Source organism: Symphalangus syndactylus, chromosome 17, assembly GCF_028878055.3.
Source record: "Symphalangus syndactylus isolate Jambi chromosome 17, NHGRI_mSymSyn1-v2.1_pri, whole genome shotgun sequence".
In the NCBI taxonomy this organism is placed as follows: Eukaryota; Metazoa; Chordata; class Mammalia; order Primates; family Hylobatidae; genus Symphalangus; species Symphalangus syndactylus.
Genome location: NC_072439.2, coordinates 66747245 through 66771556, shown reverse-complemented (window position 1 = coordinate 66771556; position 24312 = coordinate 66747245). Strand labels below are relative to the sequence as shown.

General features: G+C 30.9%; 1 protein-coding gene and 1 long non-coding RNA gene across 2 annotated transcripts in view; one reads left to right on the top strand and one right to left on the bottom strand.

The window, feature by feature from the left end:
• Nucleotides 1–637: 637 nt before the first annotated feature.
• Nucleotides 638–3338, bottom strand: LOC134732954 (uncharacterized). The gene is made up of 2 exons (XR_010116493.1): nt 3272–3338; nt 638–1007 (listed from the first exon to the last, which is right to left on the bottom strand). It is a non-coding gene; the product is annotated as an uncharacterized lncRNA (long non-coding RNA).
• Nucleotides 3339–4854: 1516 nt separating this feature from the next.
• The window catches only part of SI (sucrase-isomaltase), a 94649-nt gene continuing 75191 nt past the window's right edge, over nt 4855–24312 (top strand). The window contains exons 1-11 of the mRNA XM_063620425.1: nt 4855–4972; nt 6189–6322; nt 11626–11743; nt 11990–12099; nt 13315–13466; nt 15688–15859; nt 17569–17668; nt 18627–18739; nt 21329–21454; nt 22041–22172; nt 22262–22381. Coding sequence (XP_063476495.1) covers nt 4855–4972; nt 6189–6322; nt 11626–11743; nt 11990–12099; nt 13315–13466; nt 15688–15859; nt 17569–17668; nt 18627–18739; nt 21329–21454; nt 22041–22172; nt 22262–22381 — 1395 coding nt within the window. The remainder of the gene's footprint in view (nt 4973–6188; nt 6323–11625; nt 11744–11989; nt 12100–13314; nt 13467–15687; nt 15860–17568; nt 17669–18626; nt 18740–21328; nt 21455–22040; nt 22173–22261; nt 22382–24312) is intronic.

The window sequence follows — 24312 nt, the reverse complement described above, 5'->3', positions numbered from 1 at the left end:
TCTCTGCATTTCCAGTCTCACATGACCAATTGAAGCAATTATGGATAGCTTTAATATGAGACCAGCTAAGACAGCACTATACTACAAGCGTGAAACACATTGTTATGAAGGGAAAAGCAGGGGAGATGAAATGGCAAATATGAAAGGTATAGGGTTTCAAATATAAGGTTAAGAAATTTGGTTCTCCACCTCTAGGCATTAAGTATCATTGGACTAATGCACTGGGAATATAATGAGTTGAATTATTTTATGGTGAGAGGTGGGTGGATTTATTTTAGAGAAAAGAGAAAAGTTGAATAACTGGAGTTTGGGAGACCAGTTAGGAAACAATTACAATAATGTAATTGTTACACCAGTAGCAGTAAGTAAATAGAATTACGTATGAAACATTGAGGAAGAGCACTTGCAGAATTAAGTGTCAATGTATAACGCTTAACAAAAAGGAATTAAAAGTCTTGAGCTCACATTGCTTGGGGAGATGTAGAGATATCAATTGTGATACAGCTAGATAAAGAATGGTCTTGATGGAACTGATAAAGAGTTCTACTTTAGACTGTTGAAGATATCTGGAAATTTGGGTATGAAGCTTCTAAGAATTGTTACATCTACAGATATATCTATAAAGTTATCTGTGCTATTTATTAGCAAATGTGTGCTATTATTTATTTATCTATGCATCTGTGTGTAAGACTGGAATACCAGCACTTGTATATGTCCTATTTTCTGGAAGCTCTTCACGTAACTCTCCATCTTTTGGTCTTTCTGATGGTTCTGGTGTCCTGCCCCTGACTTTGTCTTCTCCTTCTTCTTCTAAAATCTTTTGTATCCAATATTTTTTACGACCCAGGCAGGAACCTTGGCTTCCCTTTTTATATTTGTGTTCTATTGCACCTGCTTCTGTCTTCTAGGAGAAAGAACTCAAACAAATTCAACACCTCCTGGAGCCTTCTTCCATTCCTTCTTCTCTTGTCATGTGGCTGTTTTCTTTCTAGTTTTTTCACAAGCCTCTAAAAGAAGCAGAACATTTTTTATTATTTAATATTTTGAAGTATCTCTGTATTATCACTGTGAAAATTCGAGTTTTGTCTTCTTGTTGCATCCTGGTGGCAAGTAACATATGAAACTAGTATATTAAACCATGTAACTTTTAACCTAAAGTGCATATTTGACGTCCATGATTTAACTGCTTTAGACGTCCATGATTTAACTACCATATGTTTGAAATTCTGACATGCACGTTTCAGAGACAAAGTACATAATACTCCATAAAGAGAGTAGTTGAACATTAATCTGTTCTAATTACACTAGGTGTCAATCACCGGTTACGATTCACTTTTGGTGTTCATAACTTATCCTGCCTACTGACTATCCAACTCAATTTGGGGATCATTTTGCTTATGCATAATTTTTTAAAATTTTCTTTTTAGACTCATATTTAGTTTGCTTCAAAAACTAATTGCTCTACTTTATGCAAACGCATTATTTTAATATATATTTTGTTGAAATGGTAGTGTCCAGATGGTATGCAAGGCTTAGACTCTGACAATTTCAGAGCCAAATTGGGGTCAATAATAATTAAGCAATATTAGCTCATATAATTCTCTTAGTGATTTTATAGGTAGTATTTTGCCCACAATTTCTCAGGTAAGCATAGTACAGCCAGCATTTATATTCAAATTTATTATATCAAATCCATTGCTTTTAAACATTATGCTAGCTTAAACCAGTAGTGTAATTAATTGTATACATTTTAATACATGAAATGAGAAGGTTTACAATATGATTTTTTATAATTCAATGAGTGCTGTCTATGGTAAATAAATAGATAAAAATGTTGATTTTATCTCTAAATTAGTGATCTGTACACCTCTACTTTATGTTTTATACTTAAGGATTTGGTCTCTTTTTCAACCTTAAGATCAAAGACAAGATACAGGGAATAATTTTTATTTAATCATTGCTTTTTATGAAATATTATCTTCTAATTGTTATACCCTGAAAATTTTTTACAGATTCTGTCTTTCAAATATGTTTCTACTTTCCAGTGAGGATCTAAATTGCACATGAGACAAAATAGTTATTATAACAAAATCCAAATATAAAATAAATGTAATTTTCAAAAGAGAAAAAAACAGAAAGAACTACTTTTATGTTCTTAAGATATTAATAGTTCACAGCTTTGAGAAATCAAAGACTATCTGACAGTACAATTACTAATTAACTTAGATTCCCAGAGAGAAACATTTATGTAAACTACTTTCAGGGTTAAGGCTTTTAACAATTGCATGTTGAGCAGAAGATTATTAAATACTGATAGGCTGGTGAGGGTGCAATAAAACTTTATGAGTAGGTCAATATATACCTAAGCAACTTTCCTTGATCGTTATTTTGGCAGCCTTATCCAAGTCTGGTACAACATAGCAAACAGAACAGGCTATGAAATAAGGTAAGTCTATGGCTCATATGTTTTTTGTTATTTTTATGTTTTCAACTAATTATATTTTTTCTTAATTTGTGTTAGCAGTATTCCTGTCTATCTGCACTGGGTTAAAATAGCAATATCATATATTTTAAGTTGCCTTTTAAAATATGTAGTACCTTGTATTAAACAGGAAAAAATATTTCTAATTTTTTTTAATACAGGATTTTTTTTGGCCCAACTCTTCATTATAACTTTTGTAAGACTTAGGTGGAATCATAGCAAGTTTTGTTTAATGACTCTATATGAAAGAAAATAAGTATTGATTAAGATTTTGAAAAATAGATGAATAATAAAGTATGCTTAAATATATTTTAAGAAAATCTATATAGAATAGAATGCTACATTTATAAAACATTACTGTTTCTTAGCTGACCTTTTAAAGATCATTCATCAAGTTGTTATACAATAAAGTATTATTCATCTTCATAATAAATATGCAGAGAAAGGGTATCAATATATATTTTCCAAGAAGAGTTGCTTAAAATTACTGTAATCCAAAATTACAGGGATCATATTTTTTATCACAGTAATTTTAAGCAATTGTTTTAAATTTTGTTTTAATTTTTCTAGACAAAGGAGAGTTTGTTTCATGACAAAAATGCATTTTTTAAGACTTCTCTTGTCAAAAAGGAAAGCACAGTTCTCATTATTGACTTCTTGGTAGCAAAGTAGGTTATCACTTCAAATGAGATTTACACTTATTTAAAGTTGAATACTAAATGTAACTGTCATTTCTCAACATAACATCACGCAACTGGGCTTCATTTTTCGAACAGCTTTGTATGTTACCTGTTGCTCTGTTTAGATTACATTCATTTTGTTTGAAGATTACTGATGCAATAAACAGCTTACATATCTGTAACAGAAAATTATATACTAAGAATAAATCCTAATCTGCAGATATTCATTCATAAGCTATACTAAAAAATTAAGTTTTTGCTTACTTAATATTAGTCTCTGACTACTTTTATAATTTTTGCTAACAAGAATGTAACGATCTAATTGAGGAAATTGACATATACATAAATAATTGCAATGGACATTTAATACGCTGTGGTAAATGAAGAAAGGCTAGATTAACTGTGCCTCAGAGTAGTAAGGAACTCACCATGGCATTTGAATTGAGCAGAATTTAGAATTCACCTAGAAGAGTGGATGGGGAGGGATTGAAATTGAACAGCAGGTATGAAGGCAATGCGCTATCTAAAAATTATGCTGTGGTGCTGGGGATAAAATGAAGGCATAATTCTAAAAATACTTTGAAGATAAGGTCAAATGGATTTATTGAATGATTGAATGTTGTAAAACATATGCAAGAAGGGAAAAAAGGTGATTAGGTTGGGACAACTTGGTACGTGAGTTGACATAGTTACAGAACAGGGACCATTGTGAGACCAAAAAAAAAAAAAAAAAAAAAAAAAAAGATTTTAAACCCAGTAATTCATTAAAGCATTTACTGTAGAAATTCTAAGTTCTACTTTGGTATATGTCTTTGAATTAAGATTTATACTAAAATCATAGAATACAGATAATCCATGGAAACTTGAGAACTAAGAAAAATAAGATATATGTGGTCAAAATTAAACAAATATGCTTTCAGATAATTATTGGAGATGTGTTCTTTCCAGTGTACATTTGAGTATCTTCTATATGCTACCTCAAAAGTGTAATGTCATCTAATAATAAATATGTATTTTTGATATGAGAGTTTTGTATATCTCATTTGCTGCTGTTTGATGGAGGAACTTGGTGAAAAGTCAAAAGATTTTTAAACAGAGTAGCAACTCCCAAATATATACTATTCTATCAAATATATGTATTTGTGTTCTTTTGACAATATTATTGTGGAAAGCAGTGTTGGAATTAGAGAGATGAGAGTTCAAGAAAAAAACTGAAGTTTTAACTTTGAAATATTACTTATTCTCTCTTAAGCTTAAAGTTCCTAATTAGTAAAATGTGAATAACTATTTCCTTCATAGAATTGTTGTGAGAATTGAGAAACAGTGCAAGTGGAAGCCTTTGCCTTGCAAAATGCTCTAAATGAGAAGGCAAGACACACCTACTTGAAGATATTTTTTTCCATCTGTATTTTCATCTTAGTGTACTACTACTGTAATGTGCATCAGTAATTCATTCCTTTTACTTTAAATTGCATGTGTTGCTTACATTTTATATCAGTATAAGTTTCAGGTTACTAAGTATATGCTTAATATATTATTAAGTGCTTAATTTAGGATGTTATGTAAGTGCTGTCTGCAACTCTGCATTGTACCTAGTAAAAAAAAGAATGTATGTAATTTCACGAGAATTGTTGGTGGTTTATTATATTTATATATTTTACATTTTAAATATATATTCTTTTCTGTTTTTAGATGGCAAGAAAGAAATTTAGTGGATTAGAAATCTCTCTGATTGTCCTCTTTGTCATAATTACTATAATAGCTATCGCCTTAGTTGTTGTTTTAGCAACTAAGACACCTGCCGTCGATGGTAAGTAGTATATTAAAAGCATGTCTACATTATCGTGAAGTTAGGAGGAAGTTACTCCACAATAGTTATAGGTTTTAAAAAATAATCTGTGTAAGATGAAACACTCATAGAAAAATCCAGGGTAAGTTACGCAATTACTTCAACTTTTTCTATGCATTATATTCCATTTATTTCAATGATGAGCTATTGTAATTAAGGAATCCATGTGCTTTGACATTAATTGACTTCCCTAGCTACTTGACAAAGAGCAAAGAGGCAAAGGGATCAAATCGTTAATGTAAGGTGGAATAATCGCCTACTGGCGTGAGCATCATCTCATTAGTGTGAAAACCTGGGTTTTTGCTCCAGCCTTCACACACTTGCAAAGGAAATAAGGATTTTAGCAAATATTCTTTGTTCTGGTTAGATTTTATTTTATGGAGAGAGAGAGGTTGTATGAGAAAGGCAGGTAGAGGAAAGTTGAAAAAAGACTTGGATAGTTTAATTATCTTTTTCTGAATATTTTAATTCTAATTTAGAGTTGGTACATACGGAATGCTGAATCTCTTTCTTCATTATTCTCTCTTGAGCAAATCAGCATTGTAAAGGATGCTACACATTATCTTCTATAGTTAGCATTTCCTATTCCTATTAATCTTTTGTTTTACCTACTTCCAGAAACTGAGAGCTTACTGTATTATGAAGCAATATATTTTAATGATATCTCATTGCTGGAATGTTATTTATATGGAGTTGGTATCCACCATTCTTTGCTATTCTAGCTTTCTCTACTTTACCTATCAAATTATTTGCTTGCAAGTACTTAATTTCACCTACTTTCCTCTTCTCCAATTTCTTCTCACCTTCTCTATAAGTTTTTCATAACTCATATTGCTCCATCTTCTTTCTTCAGCTATAAAATACAAATTGTAAATACAGTATGAATGTATATTTTGTTACCTTTTGAATCTACACCATGTCCTTTTGTAAATATATTTTGTATTTCTAAAGAAACAGTGAATAGGATTCTACACTGTCAATTTTAAAAGTATGATTGGATCTTTTCCTTTTGATGACTAGTGCTTGAATTTGTGGGTCTTTTTAAATGCAACATTTATTTGAAAATTTTCATTTTATATGAATTCATGCATTCTTTCAAACGTACTTATTACTTGAAAAATCTGAGAAAATTAATTTAATGTCATGTTTTATTTTATTGAGTTTTTTCCTCCCCCAGAAATTAGTGATTCTACTTCAACTCCAGCTACTACTGGTGTGACTACAAATCCTGATTCAGGAAAATGTCCAAATGTGTTAAATGATCCTGTCAATGTGAGAATAAACTGCATTCCAGAACAATTCCCAACAGAGGTCTGCAGCAAAAGTCTTTAATATTTTTAATGAATATATACATTATTATGTTAAGATAATTGCTGAATATTGGATCAATCTTATTTAATAAAGATCTAGGCATAAATTAGGCTGCATTTATCATTTTATTATAGCTCCCTATTAAAAATGATAGATAACAGAAGTTACTGAGCTTGCTTTCCTTTATCTCTGCTCAATTTAAATCAACAAGTTAATATTCATCCATATTTAACAAGTTATCAATAATTTTATAAATCTTCATGAAATTCTGTCATCTCAAATCTACTTCTTGAAGAAAGTATACCTTTGATAATATAGAACATTTAAGAGAGAGTATGTATGTTCCAACAGAGTATTTGTAATGATAGCATTAAGAAGTATCTGTGGAAAATAAAATGATACTCATTTTATGAAAATTATTAATTGTTTTTAATTTAGCAATTAGAAGTGAGGAAGAGAAAATGGAGAAAATTAGGAGTAACCAATTGGATTCACGTAACCCAAGTTCACTCTTCCTTTTTTTTCCCCACAAATCTGTGCGGTAATAAAGGTCAATGTGTGTGGGTGTATATGTACAGTCCTTCATGGGTATCCTCGGGGAATTGGTTTCAGGACTTCTGAGGATACCAACATCTGCAGATGTTGAAATCTCTTATATAAAATGGCAGTATTTGCATAAAACTTATGCACATTTTCCTGTATACTTTAAATCATCTGTAGAGTATTTATAACTCTGATACCATGTAAATGCTATACAAATAATTGTTATAATGTATTGTTTTTTATTTACATTATTTTTATTACCATGTTGATATTTTTTGTTCCTTGAAATATTTTTGATCCACAGTTTGCTGTATCCACAGATGCAGAGGGCTGACTCTATATATTGACGTTTTGCAAATATTTGTATTTGCAAATATGATATGCAATTACAAATTTCACCTTCTCCACTCCACCTTACCACACACAAATTAACTGAATAAACTATAAAATTTATTTTGTCCCTATTCTGTCTTCCCTACATCACAGTAAGCATATAATTTTCTAATTAATTTGAAAAAAATTTGAAAGGGATGAGATTTTCCTTTGAGTAACATTACAAATAATAGGTCCTATAGCTTACCTACTGATAGAAGAGCTAAATAACATAGTATTTACTGAGATACACTGAGGAAAGTGGCCAGACATTCTCTTTACTTAATCTTCTTAGGCTGAGCTTGCAGTGGGCCGAGATCGTGTCACTGTACTCCAGCCTGGGTGACAGAGCGAGACTCCGTCTCGAAAGAGAGAGAGAGAGAGAGGGAAAGAGAAAGAGAGAGAGGGAAAGAGAAAGAGAGAGAGAGAGAGAGAGAAATGATTGAAACTGAACATTGAATTCTATTAGGAACAATATGGGTTTTGAAGATCTTATAGGGAAACAACATTTGAAAGTCAATGGTTTACAGTTTTCTTGCCTAATATTAGTCTTTAGTGTCAACTTAAACTGTTAGATTGCTGAAGAATGTTTTCAGTGTGAAATAAACTATATTTGTGAAGTAAGCAAGTTAAACTTCAGCCAATATATTTATGCTTGTTATTTATAAAAAGACAACTTACAGTTTTAAAAGTTTAACTTAGTATATCTCAAATGAATTTGAGTGTTTTCTTGACATTTTTAACTAGGAAAAGTGCAACTTAACAAAATGATTTTAAAGAGATTATCATTTAAATGGTATCTTATTCATAAAGTTTTGGATTTATATGGAAGCTTAAACTGTTTTTCAAGGCTAAATTAATATTCCAGTGTCATTTTGCTAGTTTACAGGCAAAACTGGAATTAGAACAGTGGTATGCAAATTTCAATGTGAGCTCATGTTTCACAAACTCAGTAGTCACTGTTCTTTAACTAGCATGTCATAATTTTCTAAGTAGATGAATTTTCAAGGTAGCATTTTTGTTATAGGAAATGGATTTAAAAAATAAATAATAAAGGAATGAAAAATGAAATCTACCTGAAATTAGAAAACGGGCCTAAATATTTGCCTTTTTCTGCTTTAGGAGATGTTGCAATTTTCAAATATGATTTTTATTCAAACTGTCACTCAGGGTTTTATTTTGTTGTTTTTATTTATAGTTATGCATCTTTAATAATAATTTTCATTAAATACCTTAAAGATTCTTTAAAATACTTCAAATGTTAATTTTCCACCATCTTAATGGATCAACTAAAGCAATTATTTATCGTCTTAAATATATACACTTACTCTTTTAAATACGAGAAGCATTCCATCTGACTACATATTATTTGTTCCAAATGCAGTGGTAGAGATTGAAGTTGGTTAAAGTCATGGTTTTCTAAAAATTTCCTTAATTAAAAAAAAAGATTTATCTTAGGTTTTCATATACATGAGGATAGATCATGATTGTTAAATATTGGAAAATTGGTTATATTAAGCTTACTGTATAAATTATTGTATACTAGAAATGGCATGTTTATTGTATATTAGAAAGGGCATGTTTACTTATTGCACAATGATGACAAAATACAGAATAATCAAATGGTTACCTATGAAACAGCCATAATTCCATGCAAAGTGCATTAGCTCAGGCTGCCATAACAAAATTCCACAGAATGGGTAGCTTAAACAATATCAATTATTTTCTCACAGTCTTGGAGGCTAGATGTCCAAGATCAAGGTGTCATCAAGGTTGGTTTCTAATGAGACCTCTCTTCCTCGCTTGTAGACAGCTGCCTTCTCATTTTGTCCTCACATAGTATTTCTTCTTCGTGCACAGAGAGAAAGAGATCTTTGCTGTCTTTTTCTCTTCTTATAAGGACAGCAGTCCTAATGAATTAGGGCCCCACCCTTATATCCTTATTTAAACTTAATTAACCCCTGAAAGGACCTATCTCCAAAAACCTCCACATTGGGGGTTAGAGCTTCAACATATGAATTTTGGGGGCATAATACAGTGAATATACATATCTATATATTGAATACACATTATATATTATTACATATGAAATTATATTACATTTAATATATATAATCACTTCTAATTGTATATACATATATATGATAAAATATGTTAAAATATGATATATTTATTATACTTTTATTTGCTAGAGTTTGTGTCAAATGAAGGCAAAAGGAAAATAATTAGATGAGAAATTAAAAATAATGAGGAAAATGCCTAAAACCCTGAAAAATAGGAAGAACAACTAAACATAAATAACAAGCATCAAAATCTTCACAAGATAAACTAAAATTACTAATATTTTGAAAGCAACAACAGGGATATACATTTTTAATTAATATATTGGTGTGTATATGTAGTAGGTTAAATAATGTTTTCCAAAAATTCGTGTCTACTTGGAGTCGCAGAATATGACCTCATCTGGGAATATAGTTTCCCAGAAGCAATTAGTTAAGATGTAGTCGTAGTGAATTAAGTTGGGCCCTGTGTCGAATGACTAATGTCCTTATAAGAGGAAGGAACCACACACAGAGACAGACAGGGAAGAAAGCCATGTGAAATGGAAGCAGAAATTGGAAAAATGCACCTATAAGCCAAGGAACGCCAAGGATTGCCAGGAGCCACTAGAAGCTAGAGAGAGACAAGGGAGAGTTATTTTGTGAAGCCTTTGGAGGCAGCATGGCTCTGCTGACACCTTGAATTAGGACTTATAACCTTCAGTACGGTGAGAGAGTAAATTTCTGTTGCTTTAAGTCACCTTTTCCATGGTTGTTATGAAAGACATAGGAAACTAATATGGCATATTTTCAGGAAATTAACGTTAAGCCTATTTTACTATATATTTTTTAATTACTTAAATTGTGATTATAGTGTGCTTATTTCTTTCATTTTATTTTTTAAACTTAGCACCTTTATGTGTTTATAGAAGTATTTATATAAATGTATTTAGACTTTTATATACAAATCTTTCATAGAGACTGCTGTAAATAATTTTTTTTGTAGAATTGTCTCTTTGTATTGCTAAGAGTATTTCTATAGTTTAGATAACTGGAGATAAAATTGCCAGATCAAAAGTTGCACACACTTTAGGCTCTAATAGGTTATTAGATCCAATTGTACCCCAGTTTGCAATGTATATGTGTGTATGTGTGTTTGGGTATAAATATATAAATGTATACCCGAACACACACATATATATATATATATGGTGTTTAGAGATATTTTGTATATATAATAAATAAATATATTATATATAATTATATATGTATATAATCCTATATGTATATTTATTATACATAAAAATAAAGATATGTGTATTTTATATAATATATATTTTATATATAATATATACTTTAATATATAAATAAATATATAAAATATGTTTTATATATAATAAATATACATATATCACATATACTTATCTATTTAAATATTATATAAAATATATAAATATATAGTACATATACTATATATATTATCTACTTGTGCGTGTGTATCTGATACCATTTTAATTTGAGGATAAAATAGGAGAAAGGTTAGTGCACACTTTCAGCTGATTAAAATGGAGGCTTTTAAAAACTTATTTTCATGGAAAGTAAGCAAAGGGGAAAATCCTACAATTTTTTAAATTATGAAAATGTGTCACACTATTAAATTTACATAGATTTATAATTATACTGCTGTTCATGCATAGCATCACTATTTTGCTAAACTATTTATAAATAAGCATTTATAATTTTTCTTTCACTTCACATAGTATTTCCATATGGTTAATAAAATTACTGAGAATTCAGTATTTTGCTTTATTAATTGAATGCAATTGCAGCAACTACTTGTGATACCTGGCACATAAACTAGTAAAAATCGTTTAAATAATTAAATATTGAACTAGTAAGTAGGTAGAATTAAATCCCTTACACATTTTAAGTGGGTTTAAATTCAGGGCCATATTTTCATCCTCCTACTCTAAGTTTCAGCTTGATACATAATTAGTATAAAATAAATATTTCAGTTCTTCCATGTCAATACCATGACAACAGAATAAATTACAATTATTTAGAGATCAGGTTCCTTTAAAATACGTGAGCTTACAAAAATTTGTATAGATACGTGATTTTAATAATCACATCTCAGGTCATAAATTTCTGACACAGTGTAATTAATTCAATTTATTAAATACTTGTATTTCTTCCAGGTAAAAGAAACAAAAGAGCAAATGCTATTTTGGCATATTATACATTTGAAAAAATTAGATTACTTAAAAATATTCATTCACTGGAAAAATAGAGACTGGGACATCTGATGATAGTACTAATGATATAATTCCTTTAAAAATATTTTATCAGGGAATTTGTGCACAGAGAGGCTGCTGCTGGAGCCCATGGAATGACTCTCTTATTCCTTGGTGCTTCTTCGTTGATAATCATGGTTATAATGTTCAAGGAATAACAACAACAAGTATTGGTAAGAAGTCCTCTGTCATAATGATTCAATATGATATATTCTAACTGGAGCGAAAACGTGGAAAAATACCTTAAATAGAATCAAATAAGAAATATGTTCCTGCGAATGTTCAAATTCCTTATTGTTGCATGATTGTAACAAATTTAAAAAGTACTCATTTGTGGTAAATACAATAACATAAATATATTTAATAATTGTTAACATTATAAATCAAGTCACTCATGGCAGCTTTTTTTATTCTTTAAGGAGTTGAAGCCAGATTAAACAGGATACCTTCACCTACACTATTTGGAAATGACATCAACAGTGTTCTCTTCACAACTCAAAATCAGACACCCAATCGTTTCCGGTTCAAGGTTCGGTTTTTAAGGTTTCCGAAGATTTAATACCAAAAGACATTTGATGGGCTGGGCGCGATGGCTCACGCCTGTAATCCCAGCACTTTGGGAAGCCGAAGTGGTCGGATCACGAGGTCAGGAGATGGAGACCATCCTGCCTAACAGGGTGAAACTCCGTCTCTATTAAAAATACGAAAAATTAGCCAGGCGTGGTGGCGGGCGCCTGTAATCCCAGCTACTCGGGAGGCTGAGGCAGGAGAATGGCAAGAACCCGGGAGTTGGGGCTTTCAGTGAGACATTTGATGAACACACTTTTCGTCCTACAAATACATTTTCTCTCTTGAGAAATATTTATTCTAAGGCAAAGGATTAATTACACTGCACTTCTCTCAGATTGTTTATGCAAATATAACATACGAATAATAATAGTGTGCTCTGCACTTATTTTTGGAGGCTTTAAATAATATCGTTCATGTAAAATATTTAGCTCAATGCCTTGAAGGAAATAAACATTCTCAAGAAACATTTGAAAATTTTTATTATTTAAACTACAGGCTATGATAGAAGATTAATGTAAAATTTAATTTGAGAAAAGTGTTAGTATTGTATACATGCAACATAATACTTTCACTGATTATAAACTTCATTCGTGATTTTAAAAACTATGATTCTTCTTTTTTTTTTAGCATGTAGTTTACTAGTATAAATATTTTGGATTTGGAAGTAAAAACAGCACCAAATTCTTTGTATATCACCTTTTTAGCAATAATTTCACTGGAACTAAATTTTTCTTTTTCTCAGTGATTCAGCTTTATTTCAGTGCTTCTTTTTAGTTTCTCCAAAATTTTTTAAACAAAATTTCTTATCTTTATGGATAAGATTCTTATCTTTATATAGTTATATAAGGACCCAAACACTGAAAAGCGTTGAGATTGATTAAATTCACAGAAGTCTAATATTCCGTAATCAATATTTGGTAATACTGTCATTTTTATATCAGTCAATAAAAATCTGTACTTAATTTTATACATAATACTTCATAACCAACTAATTCTATGCATTTCTTTAAAATTTATACACTTTATCTGTGCATAGCCATTCAAAAATGTTAAAATTAAGGTTATGAATTGATTAATACTCTTCTGTGAAACTAATCACCACGTTATTTTTTATTTGGAACTTGCATTTAATAGTTTAGAATCAAGTAATGCTACCTTGCTTAAATCTTTACAGATTACTGATCCAAATAATAGAAGATATGAAGTTCCTCATCAGTATGTAAAAGAGTTTACTGGACCCACAGTTTCTGATACATTGTATGATGTGACGGTTACCCAAAACCCATTTAGCATCCAAGTTATTAGGAAAAGCAATGGTAAAACTTTGTAAGTATATTATTTTACAATTATATAAGTTTATTCTATTATTATAGAATTGGAAAGTCTTAATTTCATGACATTTTCAGTAGAAATAAATTTCCTCCCAAAAGAGGGTAGGTGGATAGGTTTATAAAAATTATGGTGATAAAGGAGTTTGGTTTCTTGTGGCTGAAATATACTGGAACATAAATTAGAATCTACAAATAAAGGTTGAACAAAGATGAAGGTGGAGAGCTTCATTAATGCAACGCTAGCCTTCCATATATTTGTACATACCTAGAATAGCTCTTGTGTCTTTCCCCTCCATATTTATCGTATTTTGTTGATAATTTGTAGAATCAGACAGTTACTATTCAAAGACCAAAGAGGAGTTATTTCCCATAGTAATATTAAAATAATTTATATATATGTAGAATCCAATATAGACTGAACACCTTCATTATGATTGTATGAGGGGTGCAGGTGCAAGAGATGTGGTAATTTCCTATGAATGGTTTCAAGATAAATGCTCTTGTATCCCCAAGAATTGTTAATAAAGCAATTGTAAAGATTAAATCTCAGCAATTACTCTTATTAAATGTATTTTAGTACTTTTGTTAATGACTTTGTGTTAAATCATAAAAATATTAAATGCCATGTGAAATAAGCCAGGCACAAAAAGACAAATACTGTATGATCTCCCTTATATGTTGAATCTAAAACATGTTGAAATCATAGAAGCAGAAAGTAGAACTATGGTTTCCAGAGGCTGGGAGTGGAGGAGAATGGGGGAGATGTTGGTCAAAGGATTAGACAGAAACAACATGTTTTTGAGACCAATCAACATGATGACTATAGTTAATAATAAAATAATAATTTAATGTATATCGCAAAAGTACTAAGAGACTACTATAAATTCTACACGTTTGTGGTAAAAAGTTGGTGATGTGGTGGATATGTTAATTAGTTTTATCATCAAATAATGTACATCAAAACATCATATTGTATCCAATTAATACAGACCTCCCTCAGTATCCATGGGAGACTGCTTTCAGGATAACCCCTGCTCCGCCTCTGAGTATACCAAAATCCATGGAAGGTCAAGTTCTTTATATAAAATTGTGTAGTATTTGCATATAAACTATGCACATCCTCTTATATACTTAAATAATTTCTAGATTACTTATAATAATGAATACAATGTAAATTATGTGTAAAGAGTTGTTATACTATATTGTTTAGTGCAGAATGACAAGAAAAATAAGTCTTTATATGTTCAGTATAGATGCACCATTCTTTTCTTTCCCCTCAAATAGTTTCCATCCCTGGTTGGTTGAATCCATGAATTCAGAACTCACAGATATGGAAGGCTGACTGTATATACAATGACTGATTGTCAATAAAAGTAAAAGCATACAAATCATAAACATCATTTAGCATTTCTTGTAGTACATATTTCATCTGCATAAAGCGTAAAACTTTTGGGGGAAAAATGCTTTCAAACTTAATTTTTAAGTGTGGAAGCCAGTAAAATACTGTATTTTAAAATCTAGTACCTAGAGCAAGCAGAATTGGATTTGAAACTTGGCTCTCCTGCCTACCAGTTTGTGACCCCTAAAAACATCAATTAATTATCCCAGTTTGTGTCATCTTTGAAATGTGATTGATAATGGTAGTTTATGCTTTGAACTTGTGATGAAAAGTAAAGGAAGAAATGGATGTGAAAGATATTGGCAAAAATTGTGTTGATGCAGCGAACAAATTTCTTTTATGGAGTATTTTGTGTGTTTCTAAGAAGTGACCAAAGCTAACCACTGGCATGTTTAAAATGAAATATTCTGGATGATGTTAACATAAACCTGTATCTGGTAGAACATTTTATATATATATACATGTATATGTATACATGTATATATATATATGTGTATACACATATATATATACACATGTATATATGTATATACATATATATATACACATGTATATATGTATATACATATATATATACACATGTATATATATGTATATACATATATACATATATATGTATATATATGTATATACATGTGTATATATATGTATATATGTATATATGTGTATATGTGTATATGTGTATATGTGTATATATGTATATATGTATATATATATGTATATATATGTGTGTATATGTGTATATATATATGTGTATATATGTGTATATATATATGTGTATATATTAGATTATTTCTTTATTTCTTTTATGGTGCAGGTTTGACACCAGCATTGGTCCCTTAGTGTACTCTGACCAGTACTTACAGATCTCAACCCGTCTTCCAAGTGATTATATTTATGGTATTGGAGAACAGGTTCATAAGAGATTTCGTCACGATTTATCCTGGAAAACATGGCCAATTTTTACTCGAGACCAACTTCCTGGTGATGTAAGAAATTATTTTTCTTGTTATAAATAAAATCATTATATTGCAGCAGATGATAATCTTAGCATATTTGAAAACAGCATTTATTTTAACTGGTCAACTACACTGTTTGAATGTCACTGATACCAATACAGAAGCTTGTTTAGCTTGGGAGGGACAACAGATAGGTTCTAAATTGACTCAGTGACTAACAGATTTTGTTAAGGTTTTCACAGGATTTCCAATTTATAAATGTTTTATTTTGACTTTCATGATAGCATTTTATTATTCCTTTTTCACTCACCTTGTACTTATATCCATCAATGGCTAGCCATTGCACTAGAATAATTCCAAACACTGTTTTACATGCTTCATATAATACAATGTCTGCCTAGCTACCAGATATTATCTCATGCATCTCTGGCCCTCTTACTGTTCTATAATATATGTTGTCGTTTTCCATAACTTCAAATCTTTGCAGTTTTTTTTTGGTAAGTACTGAAACTTAATGTTCTTTATCACTCATATATCATTCAGCACTCAACGAAAATTTTATCTCATAAGAACTTCTCCCAAACTCTCCCATAAGGACTTAGTCTTTATCTTTATACTTGACTTAGTATAATAATCCTATTAGTGTATTATTCCTGTATATGTTTGTTTTTATGTTTGTTGCTCAAAAATGTGAGATTTTTGAGACCAAACATCATACCTTTAAAAAATATTTTTGATTCATGATTGATTTGGGTCAAATGTTTGTCAGTTATTGCTTTTTAAATGGCAATGCTATTTCTATATCAAAAACAAACCAGTGAGTAGTTGTTTTAAAGAGTTTCATTTGGTACAGCATTATTAATAAATTTTACTAATCTCTGTTCGCAGCATCACTATCTATAATCAACACCAGAGTGAGACTGTCAGAGCTAATTTCCATACATCCTTTCCTTTAAAAGTCCATATCCAATTAGTCAGGAAGTCTTTTTCCTTTCATCATATCAGTGTATTTCCAGTTTGTCTCTATCATGTCAGCTCCTCATCAGCTCTCAAGAAACAGGCTACTAAATTTTTATGAGGGTACATATCATTTTGGAAGCTCCTGCAGTACCTTGGGCATACATGGGCCTAATTGATAAACATGCCATTACCTTATCATGACTAAGTTATTATTTTTACTTATTTTTATTTTTTATTTTATTTATTTATTTTTGAGATGGAGTCTCGCTCTGTCACCTAGGCTGGAGTGCAGTGATGCTATCTCAACTCACTGTGACCTCCGCCTCTTGGGTTCAAGCGATTCTTCTGCCTGAGCCTCCTGAGTAGCTGGGATTACAGGTGTGTGTCACCACCCCCAGCTAATTTTTTGTATTTTTAGTAGAGACAGAGTTTCATCCTGTTAGCCAGGATGGTTTCGATCTCCTGATCTCGTGATCCACCCACCTGGGCATAAGTTATTAAAATTAATGTAATTAAAATAAACAGGACAGTTACGTAATATATTAATAGTATAATATATGTTATATATTTTATACATTACAATATTAATAATGTTAAAAAGATTGAAGTTTTTTGTTTTACCTATAATGTTTCATTGGTACATATAGTGAAGATAATTAGTGTGGAAACAGGAGAAGTAAATTATAGCAACATATTAATTCATGAAGAGCATATAAAATATACAATCTTTTTGTTTTAAATATATTTGAAAATCATATTTTCAAATTCTTGCCTTATAGAATAATAATAATTTATATGGCCATCAAACATTCTTTATGTGTATTGAAGATACATCTGGAAAGTCATTCGGTGTTTTTTTAATGAATAGCAATGCAATGGGTAAGAATAATTTATTTGATAATATATTTATACATTTCACTCGAAATGTTTTAACTGCTCTCTTTATTTCAACCATGCATATTGTGTGTGAGAGTAAACTCTATTATAGTTAATATTAACATGTGAAATTATTATATGAAGATTTTGAAATTAAAGACAAAATCAATTTTTGCATGCCAGTGCATCTATTTTGGGGAGAGTATGCTATGTTGTGGCATTCAGGCACTCTATTTTCCTTTCAAAGGAATATTGAAACACATCCATGCCAATTTGCCTTTTCATTCCCACAATCTCATTTGTCGAGATAAGTAAACATGCCACTACAAATGAAAACAAAAAAGATGTCTATGGAAATAGAAAAAAGAGTATTTTTTTAGTTTATCATAATTCATATAATGTAGTATTTTATTTTTTAATATTATGAGTGTAATATCTAATAGGTGAATTGGTGATAACAAAAAATTAAAGAAATTAATCACATTTCAGCCAGGATCAGTTTATTACATGGTTATCCAGTCAGTTACTGTGTCTTACATTTAGAAAAGTTAAGTTAAAACTTTTGACACTTTATCTTTTAGCAATTAATATGTGATAATATGATCTTTCAGATAATCTTCAATTTAAATGACTAACTAAAAATGCAGTTTTAGAGAAAAATCTTTCGGTTGTCAGAGAACTAATCCTTTGCAACTAACTCTTTACAGCGCCATATCCAGGGGAGCTTTTGCCACCATCTGTGAAAGAAAATAGCTGGGATATTTTATTATAGGCCTCAGACATGTTGGCGTTTTACTTTTTTCCTATGTTATTCCTGCATTCAATATTTCATTATTTCTTAATTATTTAAAAATATTGTAAAATAATGTAGCTAATACAAATTAATTTAAATGGACTTTGCAATTAATTGCTATAATCCCTTTCACTAATTACATATAAGTTCACCAATTTTGTTTTGCAGAGATTTTTATCCAGCCTACTCCAATAGTAACATATAGAGTTACCGGTGGCATTCTGGATTTTTACATCTTTCTAGGAGATACGCCAGAACAAGTAGTTCAACAGTATCAACAGGTGTGTTTCAGGTCTATTTTATAAAATTTTTTCTGCATACTTTTATTTCATCTAACATGACCACATATTTAGATGACTTTATTTTACATAGTAGGGGCCTCTTAGCTAAATGTTTTCGAAAATCTTATCATATTTAAGATGATTTTTCCCCCTATACAATGAACTCTACATATACTCAAGTGTCTATGTTTCTGAATTCAAAATTTCTTACTTCTAGGCAGCTGAGTTCAAGAATTGGATTTCACCGAGATGTTGAATATTAAATATTTACTTATTCATTACTTTATCTGATGGAATAAAGCAAAAGGAACTATCTTATTTAACATTGAGGATAGGCAATAAATGTATAGGTCATATATCCTTTTGGTCAAAATCCTAGAGGTAACTGAGTTGTGAGAAGACCAATGAATCTAGCTAAAAATTCATAGCAGGTAAACTCCAGGAAAATCGGCTCTTATCCTGGGGACTTCAGAAAGTTGAGTTTGAAACCCAGCCTGAAACTTCACATCTCAAGTTACTATCTAAGCAACTCTTATTTACATATTAAGTAACATCTTGTATACCTGAGCCCAATATGGGCTTTAGAGAGGTGGGGAACCCAGGACCTACACTGAAGATGATTCTAAAACTTTCATGTAATTTCTCTCTTCTAACAGTTGATATATATGATTCCTGTTGCTATAATGGAAAAGAAAATTATTTTCATTGGTATAAAAATTTAAGATTATGCCTATTTTAAAAATCGTATTTTCTTGATATACCTTTTGACATAAAATTCCCATTTGCAAAAATGATCTCAAAAGAGAATTGATTACTATAAAAAAATTTTAAATTAGGATCCAAAAAGCTGAAATGAGAGCAGCTAAGGATTTTTGCAGTTTAATCATTTACAATGTCTAATCATTCCCAAATTTCTGTTTATAAATGTAAAATTTAGAAAAGAAGCACACAAAATTTACAGTATCTGTAACATAAAATCATAATTATAGTTCTAGGCTTTGTGTGTGGTTATCACATGAACAAGAGAGAGAAACAATACTCTTTGACATTCCAATTGTCAAACATCAGTTGCCATAGCTATTTCCCACATGTTAAGTAAAGTCAGCAGAATGTCAAACTATTTCAAAAACAATATTGTTACATATATGTTGATTCTTCACATATATATGAGAAAAAATTTATGTCAACATATATGTTGATTCTTCACACATATATGAGAAGAAATTTCAATCACATGTCTAAATCTTTAATTCTATGGAACATACGGTGTTTAGGAGTATAGTTTAAAACATACTAATTCTTGAGAGCTTTATTTGATATCAGGTTTATTTGATATCAAGTTTGAAATAAGTTTAGTATTTCATTTGAATACAAAACAATAACCCAACATGAGTAATTAATTTCTTTTTGATTGTTACCCAGTAGCTTTTTACATATACATCATGGAGAAATCATGGATCCAATATACATATATATAATATATATCGATATATAATATATATAAAAGCCTAAAGCAAAGAAAATTTATTATGTCAAGCATGATTATGCATCATATATAACCTAATACTCAGTTTTTAGTGAAAAAAAAACACGTTACATCCAAATTTCCATGTGCAAAATTATATCATCTGTTGTAATGTGACACTGATATTCTCTTGCACTGAGATTGCTTGGGCCATTACAGAAATAGGAAGAGATGGCGATCTATTTGTCCCCAGGAGGAAGAAATGAAGCTGAGGCACTGCATGTGAATAAGAAAGAGCCTATGCGATAACTGGGTGGGAGCATTGCAGAACATATATTTTATTAACATTTTTGCAAACCAGGAGATAGATAACTGCCAAAATGTAAGGAAACAGAAATTCTGTACTTTTAAACATCTTTTCTGTTTTTCTTTTTTTTTTTTTTTTTTTCATTTTTAAGACGGAGTCTTGCTCTGTCGCCCAGGCTGGGGTGCAGTGGCGCGATCTGGGCTCACTGCAAGCTCCGCCTCCCAGGTTCACGCCATTTTCCTGACTCAGCCTCCGGAGTAGCTGGGACTACAGGCGCCCGCCACAGCGCCCTGCTAATTTTTTTTTGTATTTTTAGTAGAGACGGGGTTTCACCGTGGTCGTGATCTCCTGACCTCGTGATCCACCCGCCTCGGCGTCCCAAAGTGCTGGGATTACAGGCGTGAGCCACCGCGCCCGGCCTGTTTTTCTTATATGGTGACTTGTAATAGAAAATAGGAGTGTGGTGGAAAATTTTCCCTTTTACTATTTATTTGTTGCTTTTCTTATATTATTTAACTTTCTACAATAGACAAAACATATCTTGGCAAATGCTACTTTCTGATATGCTGCACTTTCTAATTTTTAAACACAAACTAAAACATGAAGTACAAGACATAAACTTGTTAAAAATTTCATAACACATTCAAATAGAATAGAAAATTGTTTCGAATCCAGGTAACACTAAATGTTTGTTTAAATTATATAAACTTAAATGAATTTTAGATATATAAGAAAATAAGAGGCACACTAACCTTGGTTATTAATGCTAAATATATTTATTTCTATTCAAACTAATTACATGCTCATTTGCTTTAAGCTTGTTGGACTACCAGCAATGCCAGCATATTGGAGTCTTGGATTCCAACTAAGTCGCTGGAATTATAAGTCACTAGATGTAGTGAAAGAAGTGGTAAGGAGAAACCGGGAAGCTGGCATACCATTTGTAAGTACAATGAAGGGTTCGTGGGAATATATATCAAGCTAAATATTGTCACATAATAATAACTGTAGGAAATTGTCAGGAATATCTACTGTATACATTATATAATATAATTACGAGGCTGCCTTTTAATTGTAAAGTATATTTTATCTCATATGTAATGCCCTTGCCCCCTGAAATTACAAATGTATGCTTTTGAAGAATCAATTGTTAGTTATACTAGACAAAAATACATATTCCACTGTAAACAAAATCATATTTAGTTTTTAAAATAGACTTTAATTTTAGAATCTATGTATTTTTTAAAAATTTTCTGAAATGTATGTTTGATTTTTGTACATTGAAATCCACGTATATAAAAACAATGCATTCTAGTCATTATCACTGACAAATATGAATAATCACTTAATGCTTTTGTACTTAATAATTAGAAAAACCAGTTTACAAACAATACAATTGCTTCTTTAGTGAAATGGAAAGGATGGACGTTCATTTATTTTTTAAGGGTTATGTTTATAATATGAAAGATTGACCTGAGTAGAGAGCTCTTTCAGTACTATATATTGAAATACAATCTTCTGACTTTCAGGATACACAGGTCACTGATATTGACTACATGGAAGACAAGAAAGACTTTACTTATGATGAAGTTGCATTTAACGGACTCCCTCAATTTGTGCAAGATTTGCATAACAATGGACAGAAATATGTCATCATCTTGGTAATAATCAATTATACATTAAGACATTTTTAGTGTTTACACATGTGTAAGTTAATAGATTTTGCATAGTTTCTTCTTTCTATTATTAGGACCCTGCAATTTCCATAGGTCGACGTGCCAATGGAACAACATATGCAACCTATGAGAGGGGAAATGCACAACATGTGTGGATAAATGAGTCAGATGGAAGTACACCAATTATTGGAGAGGTAAAATATGTTTATTAAAATTGTGCTGCTCAAATTTTCTTCTCTAAAACAATAAAGTTTCTGTGGATGTGCATATGTGTGTGTGTGTGTGTGTGTGTGTGTCTGCTTTGAAGTCTGAATTTTATATTTTAATTGTGGAGAAAGATATTAGACAAAGAAAATATTCCAAGAATTTATAAAACAGTTCTTATAAGAAGTCATGCAAAATGTAAAGATATACCAGATAAATTTCTTTATGGTTTGATCTTAGTAGATTGTATGTGTTTAGGAATTTATGCATTTCTTCTGGGTTTTCCAATTTATTGGCATATAGCTGCTCATAGTAGCCTCTAAAAATTATTTGCATTTCTACGTTATCTGTTGTAATGTCTCCTTTTCAATCACCGATTTTATTTATTTGGGCCTGATTTTATTCTTAGTCTAGCTAAAGGTTAGTTGATTTTGTTTATATTTTCAAAAAATCAACTTTTCATTTCGTTGATGTTTTGTACGGTTTTTTTTTTTCAATTTCATGTATTTCTTCTCTGATCATTTTTTCTTTTCTTCTACTAATTTAGGGTTTGATTTGCTCTTGCGTTTCTAGTTCTTTAAGACGTATGACTAGGTTGTTTATTTAAAGTTTTTCAACTTTTTTGATATAGATACTTACTGCTATAATTTTTCCACTTAGCACTGCTTTCATTTTATCCCATAGATTTTGGTACGTTGTGTTTCCATTATCATTTGTTTTAAAAACATTTGTACAATTTTTTCCTAAATTTATTCATTGAGCCAATGGTCATTCAGGAGCATATTGTTTAATTTTCATATTTTCATATAGCTTTCAAAGTTATTCTTGTTATTTATTTCTAATTTTATTCCATTGTGGTGGAAGAAAATACTTGATATGATTTCAATTTTTTTTTTTTTTTTGAGACGGAGTCTCTCTCTGTCACCCAGGCTGGAGTGCAGTGGCGCAATCTCGGCTCACTGCAAGCTCTGCCTCCCGGGTTCACGCCAGTCTCCTGCCTCAGCCTCTCCGAGTAGCTGGGACTACAGGCGCCCGCCACCACGCCCGGCTAATTTTTTTGTGTTTTTAGTAGAGACGGGGTTTCACCGTGGTCTCGATCTCCTGACCTCGTGATCCACCCGCCTTGGCCTCCCAAAGTGCTGGGATTACAAGCGTGAGCCACCGCGCCCAGCCGATTTCAATTTTTTAAAAAATATATTTTAAGACTTGTTTTTTGGCTTGACATTTGTCTACCCTTGAGAATAATTCATGTGCTGAAGAGGAGAATGTCTGTAGCCATTGGATACGATATTCTGTAAAAATCTATGAGGTCCACTCAGTTTATACTAAAGATTAAAGACAATGTTTCTTTGCTGATTTTCTGTCTGTCTGGATGATCTGTACAATGCTGTACAAAGAATTCTCTTTAGCATATCTTATAGGACTTGTCTGATGTTGATGAAATCCCTCAGCTTTTTTGCTTGAGAAAGGCTATATTTCTTTTCCATGTTTGAAGGATATTTTCACTGGATATACTGTACTAAGATAAAAGTTTTTTTTTTCTTTTTTTTTTTCTGTATAGCATTTTAATTATGTCATGCCACTCTCTCCTGGCCTGTAAAGTTACACTGAAAAGTCTGCTGTCAGATATATTGGAGATCCTTTGTATTTGTCTCCTTTATCCTGCTGCTTTTTTCATTCTTTCTTTACCCTTGACCTTTGGGAATTTAATTATTAAATATCTTGAGGTAGTCTCTTATGGGTTAAATCTGCTTGGTGTTCTATATCTTTCTTGTACTTCAATATTGATATATTTCTCTAAGTTTGGGATGTTTCCTGTCATTTTCCCTTTCAGTATACTTTCTATCTCTCTCTCTCTCTACTTCCTCTTTAAGGCCAATAACTCAGATTTGCACTTTTGAGACTGTTTGCTACATCTTGT